The following is a 14,279-nucleotide window of genomic DNA, read 5'->3' on the forward strand; positions in this document are numbered from 1 at the left end:
CTGTTTGCCTACTATCAACCAGAGAGGACTGAGTCTAGAGCCAGGCTGTTTGTCTTATACCCCTATTGTCCTTCCTTCGTCCTTCCTTCCTTCCTTTTTACTTCCTTTTTACTTCCCTTTTCCTCTCTTTTTTTTCTTTTCTTCCCCCCCCCCCACCTATTTAGGCTAGAACCCAGAGCCTACCACACTCTAGCAAATGCTCTACAAATGAGCTATACCCATAAATTCTTTTTCAAATGTCATTTTCTTATGGTCATGGCAAGCAGGAAATAAAAACACTAGGCAATGAGTGAATGTCACACCTTTTTGGTTTTGGTTTCCTGTGACATTTTCTTTTTCTCTCTTTTAGTTTAATCGGGGGTGGGGTGGGGGGTTCTTTGGACTCTTTTTTCTGTCTCCTCCAAAATTTAATTTTCATTTTCTCAAGCCTTAAGATAAGTTACTGCCACATGCTGAACACCTCACTCTCTCTGGGATTTAATCCTATTTCCTTACAATTAAGAGTTTGTTTTTATTATTCCTCTCTTTAAGAAGGAAGGAGACGCTTGTTGGTTGGCTAAATACACAGTTTCTCCCCCTGTGCTTGCCCATAAATAGACTTCCACTGCTCAGTGGCATGCTGGAGCTGCACCCAATCTAGAAATGGATGTCCCCGAAATTTTGCCAAAGGACCGTTGTCCTATGCCAGCACAGTGGTGGTGACTGGCCTTGCAGCCTAATTAAGAATTTTTTTTTTTCTGTTTTAGCATCTACATTTGTAGCATTGAATACTAGAGGAAATTTATATTCACCTACATCTTAAAAAGATGACCTTTGGCTTGGTGTCATTTTCCACAAGAAAGCGATGACTTCCCAAGTAAGACAAAAGAAAGGGAGGCATATCTCACCTAGTGCTGACGGTATTCACTGTAACATCTAGGTGTACTTACTTCCTTCAAAGCAATACTCTAGCACATAGCCATCTAAACCTGCTGCGCCAATCTGATCTGGGGGCCTCCACTTCATTGTCACAGATGAGTCAGTCACGGAGTCGACAGCCAGAAGAGTAGGAGGGCTGGTCACAGCTAAAAAGATGGAAGTCAGAAGAAGCAGCCATGAGTATGGAGCCACGACAGGGCACCTGTGATAAGACAACTGGGGCACCCCTAACAAGACCTGTGGAAGCTCTGGGTCTTACCAGTACCCGTTGAGAATGCCTGGAGCCTGGCCCATGTAAGCCAAATGTCTGATTGACAAGAGTCTTGGAAAGACTGCCACACTCTTTCTCCAGTTTGAAATGGTTGTATGAGAGGCTGGGCAGCCAAGGAGACTTAGAGAAATTAATTTCAGGGATCTAATGATCTAGAGTAAAACTCCCATAGGCCTATAATTTTAAATATTTATCATTTCAAATTATGTGTATATATGTGGGAGGGGGTTATGGACACATACATGCAGGTGTCTGGCATTCAAAAGAATTGTCAGATCCTCCAGAGCTAGAGTTACAGACAACTGTGAGCTTGTCCCACATGGATGCTGGGTCAGACTCAGGTTCTTGGCAAGAGCAACACCTGCTCTTAATCACTGAGCCGTTTTCCAGCCCTTAGACTTGGACTTTTTTTTTTTTTTGGTTTTTCGAGACAGGGTTTCTCTGTGTAGCCCTGGCTGTCCTGGCACTCACTTTGTAGACCAGGCTGGCCTCGAACTCAGAAATCCGCCTGCCTCTGCCTCCCGAGTGCTGGGATTAAAGGCGTGCGCCACCACGCCCGGCTAGACTTGGACTTTTAAAGCAGACTCTTGTACTGAATTTCCCACTTCTTTCTTTTTTCTTTTTTTGGAGGTGGGAGGTGGGGGTGGGGTGGGGGATGAGTGAAGACGGGGGTTTCTCTGTATAACAGCCTTGGCTGTCCTGAAACTCACTTTGTAGACCAGGCTGGCCTTGAACTCTCAGAGACCCATATACCTCAATCTCCTAAATGCTGGAATTAAATGTATGCACCACTATGCCAGTTGAATTTCCCATTTCTAAAGAAACACTTTAATACAGTAAAATAGTAGAGGCAGCTTATCTTTCATTTGCCTTCTCTGAACATTTTGTGGATGTTTCTTAGATAAACTTAAGATACAGTCATAAAGTAAGATGCAATTATAAAGCAAAGGGCTTCATTATCAGAAGTAGCTTGGTCTATGATACTTTAGGAAGGAGAATGGACAGCAGTCACATGGCCTCAGCTCCATATTTAGAGCCAGGAGTAGCAATGGGAGCCACCCACAGCTGCCACTGGAGTTCTGGAAATGAATTCCAGGGCCTACATTCTGAAGATGGTCAACTTCTCCAAAGTCAGTTTGCAGTTCTTACAATAGTGCCCTTAACCCTGGTTTCCCATCCCCCACCCTACCACTCTAAGAAGCTCCAGGTCCAGCCCAGCTTAGAAGTCAGAGGGAAAGCTGCAACCATCTGGGGCAGTGATGTCTCCGGCAGAGGCGTTTCTCTGGACTCACCCAAAGGAACAAAGGGCTTGGAGGGCATACTGGGCTTGGAGATGCCAATGGCATTGACTGCAAAGATTCGGACCTCGTAGGCCACGCCTTCAATCATCTTCTTGGGCTCAAAAGTTGTCTCTTTGCAGAGATCGAAATTCAGTCTCATCCACCTGGAGCTTTGTTTCTTTTTCCTCTCAATAAAGTATCCTATAGGTGAAAAGAAGAGAGACTCGGGTTCCTTGTTTCTCTTTATCTTGTCTCCAAAGTTAAATCTTATTAGACAGCAGTTCTTAAAATTTTGTACATTATAAGTAGATTGAGTAAAATAGCCAAATACATTTACACTTTATTGCACCTTATCCCACTGGTTGTTGTTAGAGGCTAGATGAAGCAACTGTAAATTCTGCAAAATACAGATGAAATAATAGTAATAGAAAAAAATAAAGTTGTACTAGTAAAGGAAGAAAAATGAGTCAGAGGCATGCAGCTCATAGCAACTTAGTCACTGTTGTTGAGCAATCAAGAGCCAAGAGCCCAGAAGGTTGCAGCAATAGAAATAAGAAGAGAAAAAAAGATTAGTTTTGTATGTTTTATTTCTATCTATAGAAAAAAAAATCATTTCTCCATAAAGGAAGCAAAGTCTCCTAAGAATTTAATGATTAAAAACTCCTTTATCACACAACTTGTGGTGGTTTGGAGAACGGCTCCCATTAGCTCATATGTTTGAATGCTTAGTTAGTAGAACTGTTTGGGAAGGATTAGGAGGTGTGGCCTCATTTGAGGAGCTGAATCACTAGGAGTAGGCTTTGAAGTTTCAAAAGCTTATATCAGGCCCAACTCCTGGCCTGCTGGCTGTAGATCAGGATTTAAAGTTCTCAGCCACTGCTCCAGTACCATACCTATCTGCTTCCTAGTATGATGATCATGGACAAACCCTCTAAAAGTGTAAGCAAGCCCCCAATTAAATGCTTGCTTTTATAAGAGTTGCCTTGGTCATGGTGTCTCTTCAGAGCAATAGAACATTAACTAACACACAACCCTATGTATGGTAGTTACTGACCAGATCAATGGGAGTTAGACTAGGAGCTTTCTCAGAATTAGTTGTTGAGTGAAAAGAGAAAACAAGTGAGAAAAAGAGACTCTCAGGGGACGTTCCATGGAGCTGTTCAAATCCCAAGGAATCAGAACATCACAATAGATATCTCAATTTCAACAGCTATTTGAAGTCATAGTATATTACGCACCATCTCTTCCTCTTCTTCCTTGGCAGTACTAATAGTTGAGTCCAGAGCCTCCTGTATGCTACACCAAGACTCTACCAACTCAACAGACTTTTTTCTTAGATTCAATTTCCAGAATGTATTCTGTTCTAATATGCTTTAAGAGATTGCCAACTGCACTGGCAGTAACCTGGGTTGATCAGTATGTGATTTACCTAAGATTGGAGACCCTCCATCATAGGCAGGAGGCTCCCAGTTCATGATGCACCAGTCATCTCCCACTTCTGTCACATTTGGTGCCACTGGAGGATCAGGGATATCTGTAGTAGACAGAACAGAAAAATCTTAATAGGAAAAGCAGGGGGTTGGGTGAAAGTCAGAATCTGGTACCAAGTTGTTGTTGTTGTTTTTCTGAAATACATTTAAAAACTAACTTGGATAAAAAGTCAATACAGGGTAAGTATATAGTAAGAATTTTGGTTTCTTTAAAAACCCAGTTATGTGAATATGTTTTTGTTTTAATCTCAGGTGTGGGATTAGAGGCTGCTTCACAGCAGGTGATTATGATTTGCCTTGTGCTCTAGTAGGGGAGTGATTTTTGCCCAGTTGCAGATAGTTTACACTTGGAACTCTGGGAACCTTTCAGAGGGTATATATAAATGCTAGAGCCCCCAAGAGGGACTGGGGCAGGCATTCCATCTGAGGAGGCTGCTGCTGTTGCTGCTGCTGGTTCCTGTTGCTGTAGTTTGTCAAGTGGTCTTGAGCAAAGAAAAGAGATGAGAAGGAGAAACTGAATATCGTCATGATGAAGACTGCACTTGCCCCAAGGAACCTGACACCCCTAATCAATAAGAAGTAGTCTAAAGAAGTCTATGACGGGGCTGGAGAGATGGCTCAGCGGTTAAGAGCACTGACTGCTCTTCCGAAGGTCCTGAGTTCAATTCCCGGCAACTACATGATGGCTCACAACCATCTGTAATGAGATCTGGCGCCCTCTTCTGGAGTGTCTGAAGACAGCTACAGTGTACTTACATATAATAAATAAAAAAATAATTAAAAAAAGAAGTCTATGACACCTTTTCTCTATAACTTTCTCTCCTACCTAGTGTTGGGGGTTGGCAGGGCTTAGGGTGCAGTAAGGATTGGAAGGGAGATATAAGAATCCCATAAAAAAATCATGCCAACATACATAAAGGGAAAGAGCTCAGTGAAAATCAACCTAACAATATCTACAAATCCTTGAAAACTGTCACATTAAAGGACACATTCCACATGGAACCAGACACCCCTGTTCTTTACTCTGAAAGTAGTGCAAAGAAATTATCACCTAGATGTTAGATATAGTTTTTTTTTTTTTTAATTACAAAATTAACTTCCAGCAGAGGGAAACCAAGGACTAATTATTGTCAATTTTATATCAAATAGAAGATTCAAGATGTTGATTGGAGGAATTCAATTCAGAATTGGCAAGACACTATGTTAATGTATAGTTTTAAGCTTTTGATAAAGTGACTAATTTGGGGTCACTTTGAAATAATGGTTCCTCAAGGAAATCTGAAGTGAGAAGAGGGGTCCAGGAGAATCTGGAACACTAATAGTCAGGTAGACTCAAATCACTGGGTTTTAGTTGAGCTAAAATGCATTTAGAAAGCTAAGGATCAATGCACATGGTTACCATCCCTCATGATCGCTGATTAGCAATTGTGTTTCAATTGGTACCCAAAAGCAAATACCCAGAGCTAGTGAAGTCATGGGTCTCAGAGGAGAACCCATTACTGGCATTTAACTAAATCAGTACAATTCTGCATTCTAACTACTTATGCCCATAAATGAGTTCTCACAATGCAGCAAAGAAAACCTCTCTTTGCAACTACCACAACTGTTCAAAATGCAAAAGATCAAGGGATGCCCAGCACCAGTTGATACTTCTACAACACAAGCCTAAACCCCAAGACTCTGGGAACATTGCAGAAGAGGGGATGGAAAGATTATAAGAGCTGAAGGAGCAGGGCATCTGCTGTTAGAGTGTGCTCCTAGAAAACAAGGAAGGCTCACCCATGATACCTTAATAATATATAGCCTAAACAAGACCCAAACAAGAACAACAGCAGTAAATGTGCTAACACAGAAGGGGGAAATCTCATGGGACTTCATCCATACACAAAGAACTACACAGGTGACTAAGAGACTCTGAGAGTGGGAGAAATATTCTTCCCCAAGGATGAGACCCCAAGTGGTTATTCAACACCAAGTTGTCAGTCCTGAAACCATACAGGTTGTATTTCTACATATGTAGGTGTGTGTGTGTGTGTCCATGAATTTGAGAGGGAGTTATAGGGTGCAGGAGATGCTGGATGGAGGAAAAGAGGTAAAATATTGTAATTATATCTTTATTGCAAAAAAAAAGTGCTTAAAGATTTTGAAGGGCACCCAAATGGATGATGACTTTGTAGAGGTATAACCAATAGTCCCAAACGCCCCTAACTGTTTAGTTTCTCCAGTGAGAAGTTCTCTAGATGAGAAAACAGAGGAGAAAAATAAGAGGAAAGAAGGTAACACAAAGAAAAACAACAAAGGTAGTAAAAGAGAGATGCTGGTTGGTAAAATAAAGCTATGTGTGGTTTCCTCCTGTCAGGGTCTAAGAGGCTTGTTCCCCTGGAGAACTTACCCACAACCTTAATCTTGATGCTTGCATGTGCTTCTCCAGCCTCATTTTTCAGATTTATGTTGTACACACCAGAGTCGTCTCTCTCTGCCACGTCAATGACCAGCGTGCTGCTGTCAGGGTAGGATTCTGCCCTGATCCGACCACTGCCTTCCATAATAGCCTGAAAAGGAAGAAGCAAGCACGATGTGATAGATTGACAAGAGCCACTCTAGAGTATCTGAGGACCTCAGCCAGGCGGGCCCGAGTGTCTGACCTGTACATTGTCAGGTCAATCTACTCCATTTACACAGGAGGGAACCCAGACTTCATGTGCTCAAGCCCACATTGCTGAGAGGCAGAGAGCGGTGCTGGATTCAAAAGTCTGTTAACTAGAAGCTTTCCCAAAAGAAAGCCAAGGACAGAAAACTACAAGGGGAGGTGTCCTTTTGGGATGCCAACTAATATCAGAGACTCATGGATTTCATTTGCATGGATATCTTGAGAAAACGGGAACACGTTGAAAAGGTTGGGAGTGGGGGCACTCATCTTTACCCCAGCACTCTGGTGGCAGATCTCTGTGATCTGCAAGTTCAAGGCCAGCCAGAGCTACATAGTGAGATCTTGTCTCCAAAAAACAAGCAAGGCAAAACGCAAAAACCAAAAAAACATGGCGGCGGGTGAGCAGTGTTGGAAGATGGTGCCAGGATAATCTTCCACTCTGTTTAATATTAAGTTTCCATTTTTAAAAGATGTGTTTACTTTCACTTTATGGGTATGTTGTCCTGCCTGCATATGTCTGTGCACCACGGATATCCAGTATTCCTGAGGGTCAGAAGACGGCGTCAGATCTCCCAGAGCTGGAGTCATAGATGGTTGTTAGCAGCTATGTTGATGTTGGGAAAGGACTCCCTGGGTCCTCTACAAGAGTAACAAGTGCTCTGAACCACTGAGCCAGCTCTCAGCCTTAAGTTTCCACTTTGGATGAGGATGTGGAAGGATGACTGATCCCAAGTGGCAGGGAAAAGCTGAGCTGGCAGTTGTACTCTTTAATTTTCTGCTGTGTCAAATTCTTAAACCACTGAGCTACATCCCCCAACCTCTGATCTCCTAAGCCAGGTGCTCACTGCATAGCCCTGACTGGTCTGGAACTTGCTATGTAGACCAGACCAGCCTTGAATTCCCAGAGATCCTCATGCCTCTGCCTCTAGAGTACTGGGAATAAAGGCACATGTCACCATACTGGCCCCCACACCCCAGGGCTCCATCTGAGCAGCTCTCCACTCCGAAGCATGAACTCCTGCCTCCCTGGCCTTCTTGTATAAAAAAGCCCTCAACGGTCTTTAGGTTATGTCTGGGTGTTTACCCCTTGTATGTTACCTGGATTGAAATATCTCCCTCCCCACTCTTTCCTCTGTTAGGAACCAGGCCCAGGGCTTCATGCATGTCAGGCAAAGGCTCTACCCCCTACTAGCCACCCCCCCTCCACCACTGGAATATTCTCCCAAGGCAGTAAGCAAGGCACTGTAGGATATCCTTACATATTGTTATATTGTGAGCCATCGCCTTTTATAATTTGACCTGGTTCAAATATCCAGAAAATAACTGTTCACACAGTTTTGTTAATTTGGGGATTACTCTGTGTATGTGAGAATTTAAGTCCATTTCTCTGCAAGTAAAAGTCTTAAATTCTGCCTTTAATCTCCCCTGCAACCCCGCCCCCAGGAAGCCAGGGATTGTTTAAACTGAGACACTTTACACCCCCCCCCAGCCCCCATCTTTTGTTTTCTCCTGGTCTACATGTCCCATCCAGCAGCAGTGGCTTTCTAGGCCTCCCACACATTAATTAAGCTCATTCCCTGTCCTTGACCTTGGTGCTTGCAAGGCCTACCCAGGAGATCACTTCCCTTCGGAATTCAGGGAGGGGAGTCTCTTACTGTCAATCATGGAGGCTTAGGTGGGTGAGGGTGACACTCTGCCCAGTTACTATCACAATATGCTCTTGGGTTTTTCATTTTGCTTATTATTTGTGTGTGTGTGTGTATGTGTGTATGTGTGTGTGTGTGTTAAAGACAGGGTCTTTTTAGGTAGCCTTTGCTGTCCGTTGATAGTTAATACTCCTATCTTAGTCAGTGTAATTGTTATGGAACGGGGCACCATACCCAGCTTAGCATGTCCTGTTATTTCCACTGCACTCTTTACTATGCAAAGTGATTTCCTTCTTTATTTTACTACTTTTCTTCCTTCCTGCTCCACGGCATCCATGGAATATAAGGTGGGACTGTGTTCATAAGTCACAAAATCATGCTTAGCTAAATAAGTAGGTGGCTAGAAATATAAAAACAAATGATTAATGGATTCATGCAAAAATCAGTTTTTATTCTCTTTTCAGAGGAATTATACCCATAATGAACTTTTTTTTGGACTGTTGTTTTCCTCTCTCTCTCTCTCTCTCTCTCTCTCTCTCTCTCTCTCTCTCTCTCTCTGTGTATGTGTGTGTTTAGACAGGGTCTCACTCTTTGACTGTAGCTTTGAATGTTCCAGAACTCATTATGTAGGCCAGGCTAGCTTCCAACTCACAGAAGTCTGCCTGTGTTTGTTTCCAGGGTCGGGATTAAAGGCATGTACTACATCTGGCTGTAGCATACACTTGATTTGTGCCTCTTCTCTGCACGGGAATCACAGGGTCGGGGGAAGGAGAGGGTCAGGTCATGTGCATGCACATGCTTGTGTGTATGGCATTTGTTCGTGAGCATTGTGCTCAGAGCATGCGAGTGTAACAAACCTTATCTGCTCGGCTCCAGATGGCTTTGGGAGGTGGTTCCCCTGTGACAGGGATCTCCAGGCGAAGCTTGCTTCCAGCTATCACTGTCACTGTGTTATCAGCATCCAGGCCATCCAGGATGATCTTGGGGGGGTCTGGAATAGTGAGCAGGGCTTTTGTTATCACATAGACATTTCCATGTGGCATTTTGGCTAGTGACTGACTACTGATAAGTACTGGTAACAATCAGTTTTTAACCTGGGCAAAACATGATATATATATATAGCATATATGATATATATATCATATATATATATATGATATATATATATCATATAACATATGAATGATATATATACATATATGTGTGTGTGTGTGTGTGTATGAGTCATCATGGCAGTTGGTGCTTGGTACCCTAGAAAACTGCTTCTTGTCATGTTTCCAAATCAACTACTTATAACGAATAATAGTACTTGATGTATCTTTTAAGTCATATTGTTTTCATGCATTAGAGTCCAAGATAAGCAAACAAGTGGTCAGCTATACAATAATTCCTCCGATCTACTCACCGATGACATGAACTTTGGCAGACAAAGGAACATTGTAGGCATCTGGTGTAAATACATATTCACCTTCATCTTCAATGAGAGCGTTGGCTATGACTAACTTGTGGATTCTAAAGAAAGAAGAAAGCATAGGTCTAACACTTTGTGAGGGTATAGAGTATAAGTGACCCAAACTGAAGAGGCCTCTGTCCTTTATCCTTCACTTACTTCATATAGGAGAGGGAGGAAGAGAGGGACAGGGTATGGGGAAGGTGTTACTGTACTTATTGACCCAAGTCAGATGTGGTTTGGATTGTATGAAGTATCTCTACAAATACAACCTGCTCATTATGCACGCAAGCATCCATTATTCTTTCTCATAACTTCAAAAAGAACAAAATATAGCATCTCACTAATGCTACGTTTAAATATAGAAGAAATCACAAAGGAAATCACTGGCTTTGGCTACGAACACCAAAGAGTAATAGTTCTAGGTTTATGGGCCATGGATCAGTGAGGATTGGATGTAACCCATGGATGCTCTCATTGTAAAAAGTCTGAAAAGTGTGCAGCTTAACCCTGGGAGGTGGTCTCCCAGGCCTGTCATCTCAGCACTCGGGAGGCAGAGACAGGCAGATCTCTGTGAGTTCAAGGTCAGCCTGGTCTACAGAGTGAATTTTAGGATAGTCAGAACTGTTACACAGAGAAAACCTGTCTAGAAGAAAAAATATTTTTTAAATGTACAATTTGGGGATAAGGGGTACAGCTTAGTGTTATTAGCACATTAACTTAACACATGTGAGAGTCAATCCCCAGTACCACACATATATACTGACATAGACACACATATGAAGGACATAAAGATATTATGAATATGTGTTTTATATACATATAAAATTTCAAAGGATTTTAAGTCCTAGAAATCCATAAGTTAAAGCTCAATTTCTTGCCTTAAATCTTTGCTAGATTCTAGGCAATTATGCTTTCCCATAATAAAACAAAAATAGAAGAAAGGACCTGTGATAGTTGTTTTTATTAAAGGATGACAATAATTATGGTGTCAAGGTTTTATTTTATTTTTAAAAGATTTACTTTATTTTTTATTGTATGTGTATGGGTGTTTTTGCTTGCTATGTATGTGTACTGTGTGCATGCAGTGCCTGTAGAGGCCAGAAGAGGGCAGGCATCAGATCCTTTGGAACTAGAATTAAGACAGTTGTGAGCCACTAACTGAGTGCTGATCCTCTGAAAAAGCAACCCATGCTCTTAACCACTGGACCATTTCTCCAGTCCCATGAAATAAGGATCTTTTGTTTGTTTGTTTTTGCTTTGTTTTGTTTTTTTTTTTGTTTTTGCTTTGTTTTTGCTTTGTTTTGTTTTTTTGGTTTTTTTGAGACAGGGCTTCTCTCTAGCCCTGGCTGTCCTGGAACTCACTTTGTAGACCAGGCTGGCCTCGAATTCAGAAATTCGCCTGTGTCTGCCTCCCAAGTGCTGGGATTAAAGGCGTGCGCCACCATGCCTGGCGAAATAAGGATCTTAATTTACAATTATTTGCATTCTGGAATCAGGCAACACGTGCTATAAAATAGAACGAGTGCCCCGATAAACTATGCAGAGAAGTTTGGTATTATAAAGAGCAGGAGAAACAGCAACAGATAACAAAGTACGCTCTTCCCAAGTTACTTTCCTTTTACAGGTTAAGGCGGCACAGCAACTCAATGTGTCCTATTCAAGAATTACCTCAATTTCTACAAAGTTAGATAAACAACTTGGTTTGGGCAAAGTAGAGTGGAACTTTAGCATGGGTTTGCTGGGTCCCATCAGTCCAAACTTATGGTCTCTCAATATCTTATTGAACATTCCGGCCAGCTGGTAATCTGCCAGGTCTTCCACTAGAATGCACAGAGTTACTTCTGTAACCACAGCTTTAGATGGTGCGGTTGATAGGTGTTGGCTGATACGCCATGGTTTGAGGTATAGATACAAGATGTGGAACAGGATGTGATTTACAGCAAAGCATCCACCAGTTATTACTTGATGAGAAGTAGGCCATCTCCCTGCTCTCCAAAGAGTCCATGGATGCATCATTCAGGAAGTAGGAAAAGTGCCTGCGGATAATTCCTACGGAAGGCCCATTGGCTTGCTTACCTTCCCTTGTGAACAACCTTCAGACGCTCACCCTCCTGAACAGGGAGGCCATTTTTTGTCCATTTTCCTGGTACATTTTCAGAGATTTCACACTTCAAGCATACTTCTTTCCCAAGTTTTACTGTCTGGTCAGTCAGAGGCGTCGTGATCTTTAGAGGTCTCACTGTAGAGATAAAGAACATTATGGATCCACACCCAAACTCCAGACAAGTGACCATGGTGGCATTTCACAGTGCCCTATAAGATCTTCTGTAATACATACGTGCTCTGAAGGTGACAACTTACTCCAGTGTAGAGGGTGTAACTGAGCAGACCCTAGCGTAACACAAGTTCCATCATTTCAAATATCCACGATGATGGTTCTTCATCCATAGGGCATGAACCACATCCATTCACATATAAGGTTACAACTGTTCATCTGATTTCAAATAATCCACGTGATACTTCCTGATGCCCTTGAAGCTACAGGCATCCCATCACCATCCCCACAAACAAATCTTAGGACCCTTTCAAGGTCAAGCACTGTATTTACCAACCATCTAACATGGGGAAATACACAATACAGTTTTTTGTTCTTTTGAATGAGGTCTTTGTTTGGTTTGTTAAAAAGATTTATTTATTTTTATTTTATATGAATGAGTGTTTACTCACATGTATGTGTATGCACCATGTGCAATGCCTGGGGCCCATGGAGGGTGGAAGAAGGCATCAAACCCCTTGGAATTAGAGCTACAGAAGGTTGTGAGCCACCATGGGGGTATTCCAACTGAACCTGGGTCCTCTGTAAGAGCAGTACATGTTCTTAACAACAGAGCCGTTTCTCCACCCTTTATTTTGTTTTTGATGTATGACTAGCAGAGGTTTTTTTGACTGTAATACCCCGTCTTATTTATTACATAAGCCTCATGGTTATTAACACACATGTTTGTGCAGCATAATAATTTTTAGAAATAGATACATTGCATGAAGGTAGAACTGACTCTAATTACTTTAAATGGATAAAAATGTCAGATAAAACCCTGCCTATGGTCAACACACATTTTTAGATTAAACTAAAATGGCCACAGTTCCATGATCATAAGAAGCATGCTGGCATGTTTTTGGTTTTGGTTTTTTTTTTTTTTTTAAGTCTGTGATCATATGAAGTGCAGCTGGACCAACAAAGGAGTAAAGAAGAAAGATGTCCGCTCTGCATGTGTGAGTGACCATCAGGATTGGGACATTCAGCTATTTTAGTTCTTGTGGCGGCTGAGAATAGACTGGTTTTGAGAAATCACTACTTTAAGAGGCCGTTTGGACAAGAAGATTCGCTCTCTTATGCTGTGGAAGCCTATCACCTGCAAGCAAGCTCTTCAGGTGAGAGTTCTCGGCGGCACCCCTGGGCTTTGTACATCAAATGCAATTACAAGTTCCATGTTGAGTGTTAAATCTTCATTTAATGACTTAAGCTTGATAGTGAAGTATAGTTAAGCATTTGGCATATTTATGGTTTGGCACATAATTTTCTGGGTAACTTTTTTGGGGTAAGATTTATTTATGAAATGTACACATTCTGCCTGCATGTATGCCTACAGGCCAGAAGAGGGCACCCCATCTCATTTTATGATGGTTGTGAGCCACTGAGTAGTCGCCAGGAATTGAACTCAGGACCTCTGGAAGAGCAGCCAGTGCCCTTAACTGCTGAGCCATCTCTCCAGTCCAATGCTTTGCTACTAAACCATGTAGTTGATTTCTTTCTAAGAGACCTGAGTCCAATTCTACATATTTCAAAATGCCACAAATAAAGGATCACACAGATGGAGAGTTTCCTAAAAACGGAGTTACTAAACAGTCTTATTTGTAAGCTAATGTAGAAGATATCTACTGGAGCCGTACTTACAGTCAACGCTGAGTTTGGCAGATGATTGTCCCCCGGTTGTCATGACTGAGTACTCCGCACTGTCAGCCTTTGTTGCTCCTTCTATGATCAACGTGTGTTTTTTGCCTTCAACTTTAATCTTGTATCTTGACTTTGGACCAGGGAAGATCTCTTCACCATTCTTAAACCTGAATTAACATGGATTTACAGGGAGGCAGAAGAGGCTCAGAGGGAAGAGGAAGGCTTTAAAGAATGGTAATGGGAGATATAATCAAACTAAATCATATCTATATACATATACATATACATATATGTATATCTCCTATATATGAAATATTTCACAAATATATATAGCATATATATTTGTGAGAGCCTTTAATTAAAACTTTTAATTCCAGGAAATAAATGTTAGTTTATTGTTTTATTGCAGAGTCTTCAAGGTTCCTAACAGATCCCAGATACACAGGAAGGATTTGTTAAAGAACAGGACTTCACTAACAGGTCTACTGGTAGAGCCACCAGCTGAGCCCTAGTTAACAAGCATCGTGTACAGGTCACACTAAAGGGTTACGAGCGCCTGTTCTCCTTCAGTCAGAGGCAGTGCTAAGCGTACATCTGGCTCCACTTCCAGTCTCAC

At 41.9% G+C, this 14,279-nt stretch overlaps 1 protein-coding gene across 1 annotated transcript in view; it reads right to left on the reverse strand.

Annotated features, from left to right (window-relative positions):
* The window catches only part of Mybpc1 (myosin binding protein C1), an 89,776-nt gene that overhangs the window by 21,494 nt on the left and 54,003 nt on the right, over nt 1–14,279 (reverse strand). Inside the window, exons 15-22 of the mRNA XM_085842577.1 lie at nt 13,664–13,830; nt 11,785–11,947; nt 9,661–9,767; nt 9,113–9,246; nt 6,352–6,511; nt 3,899–4,003; nt 2,482–2,670; nt 930–1,064 (exon numbers count right to left, since the gene is read on the reverse strand). Of these exons, the coding sequence (XP_085698703.1) occupies nt 930–1,064; nt 2,482–2,670; nt 3,899–4,003; nt 6,352–6,511; nt 9,113–9,246; nt 9,661–9,767; nt 11,785–11,947; nt 13,664–13,830 (1,160 nt within the window). The remainder of the gene's footprint in view (nt 1–929; nt 1,065–2,481; nt 2,671–3,898; nt 4,004–6,351; nt 6,512–9,112; nt 9,247–9,660; nt 9,768–11,784; nt 11,948–13,663; nt 13,831–14,279) is intronic.

The sequence above is a fragment of the Mus caroli genome, unplaced genomic scaffold (assembly GCF_978045245.1).
Source record: "Mus caroli unplaced genomic scaffold, Mus_caroli_1 scaffold_9, whole genome shotgun sequence".
NCBI lineage: Eukaryota > Metazoa > Chordata > Mammalia > Rodentia > Muridae > Mus > Mus caroli.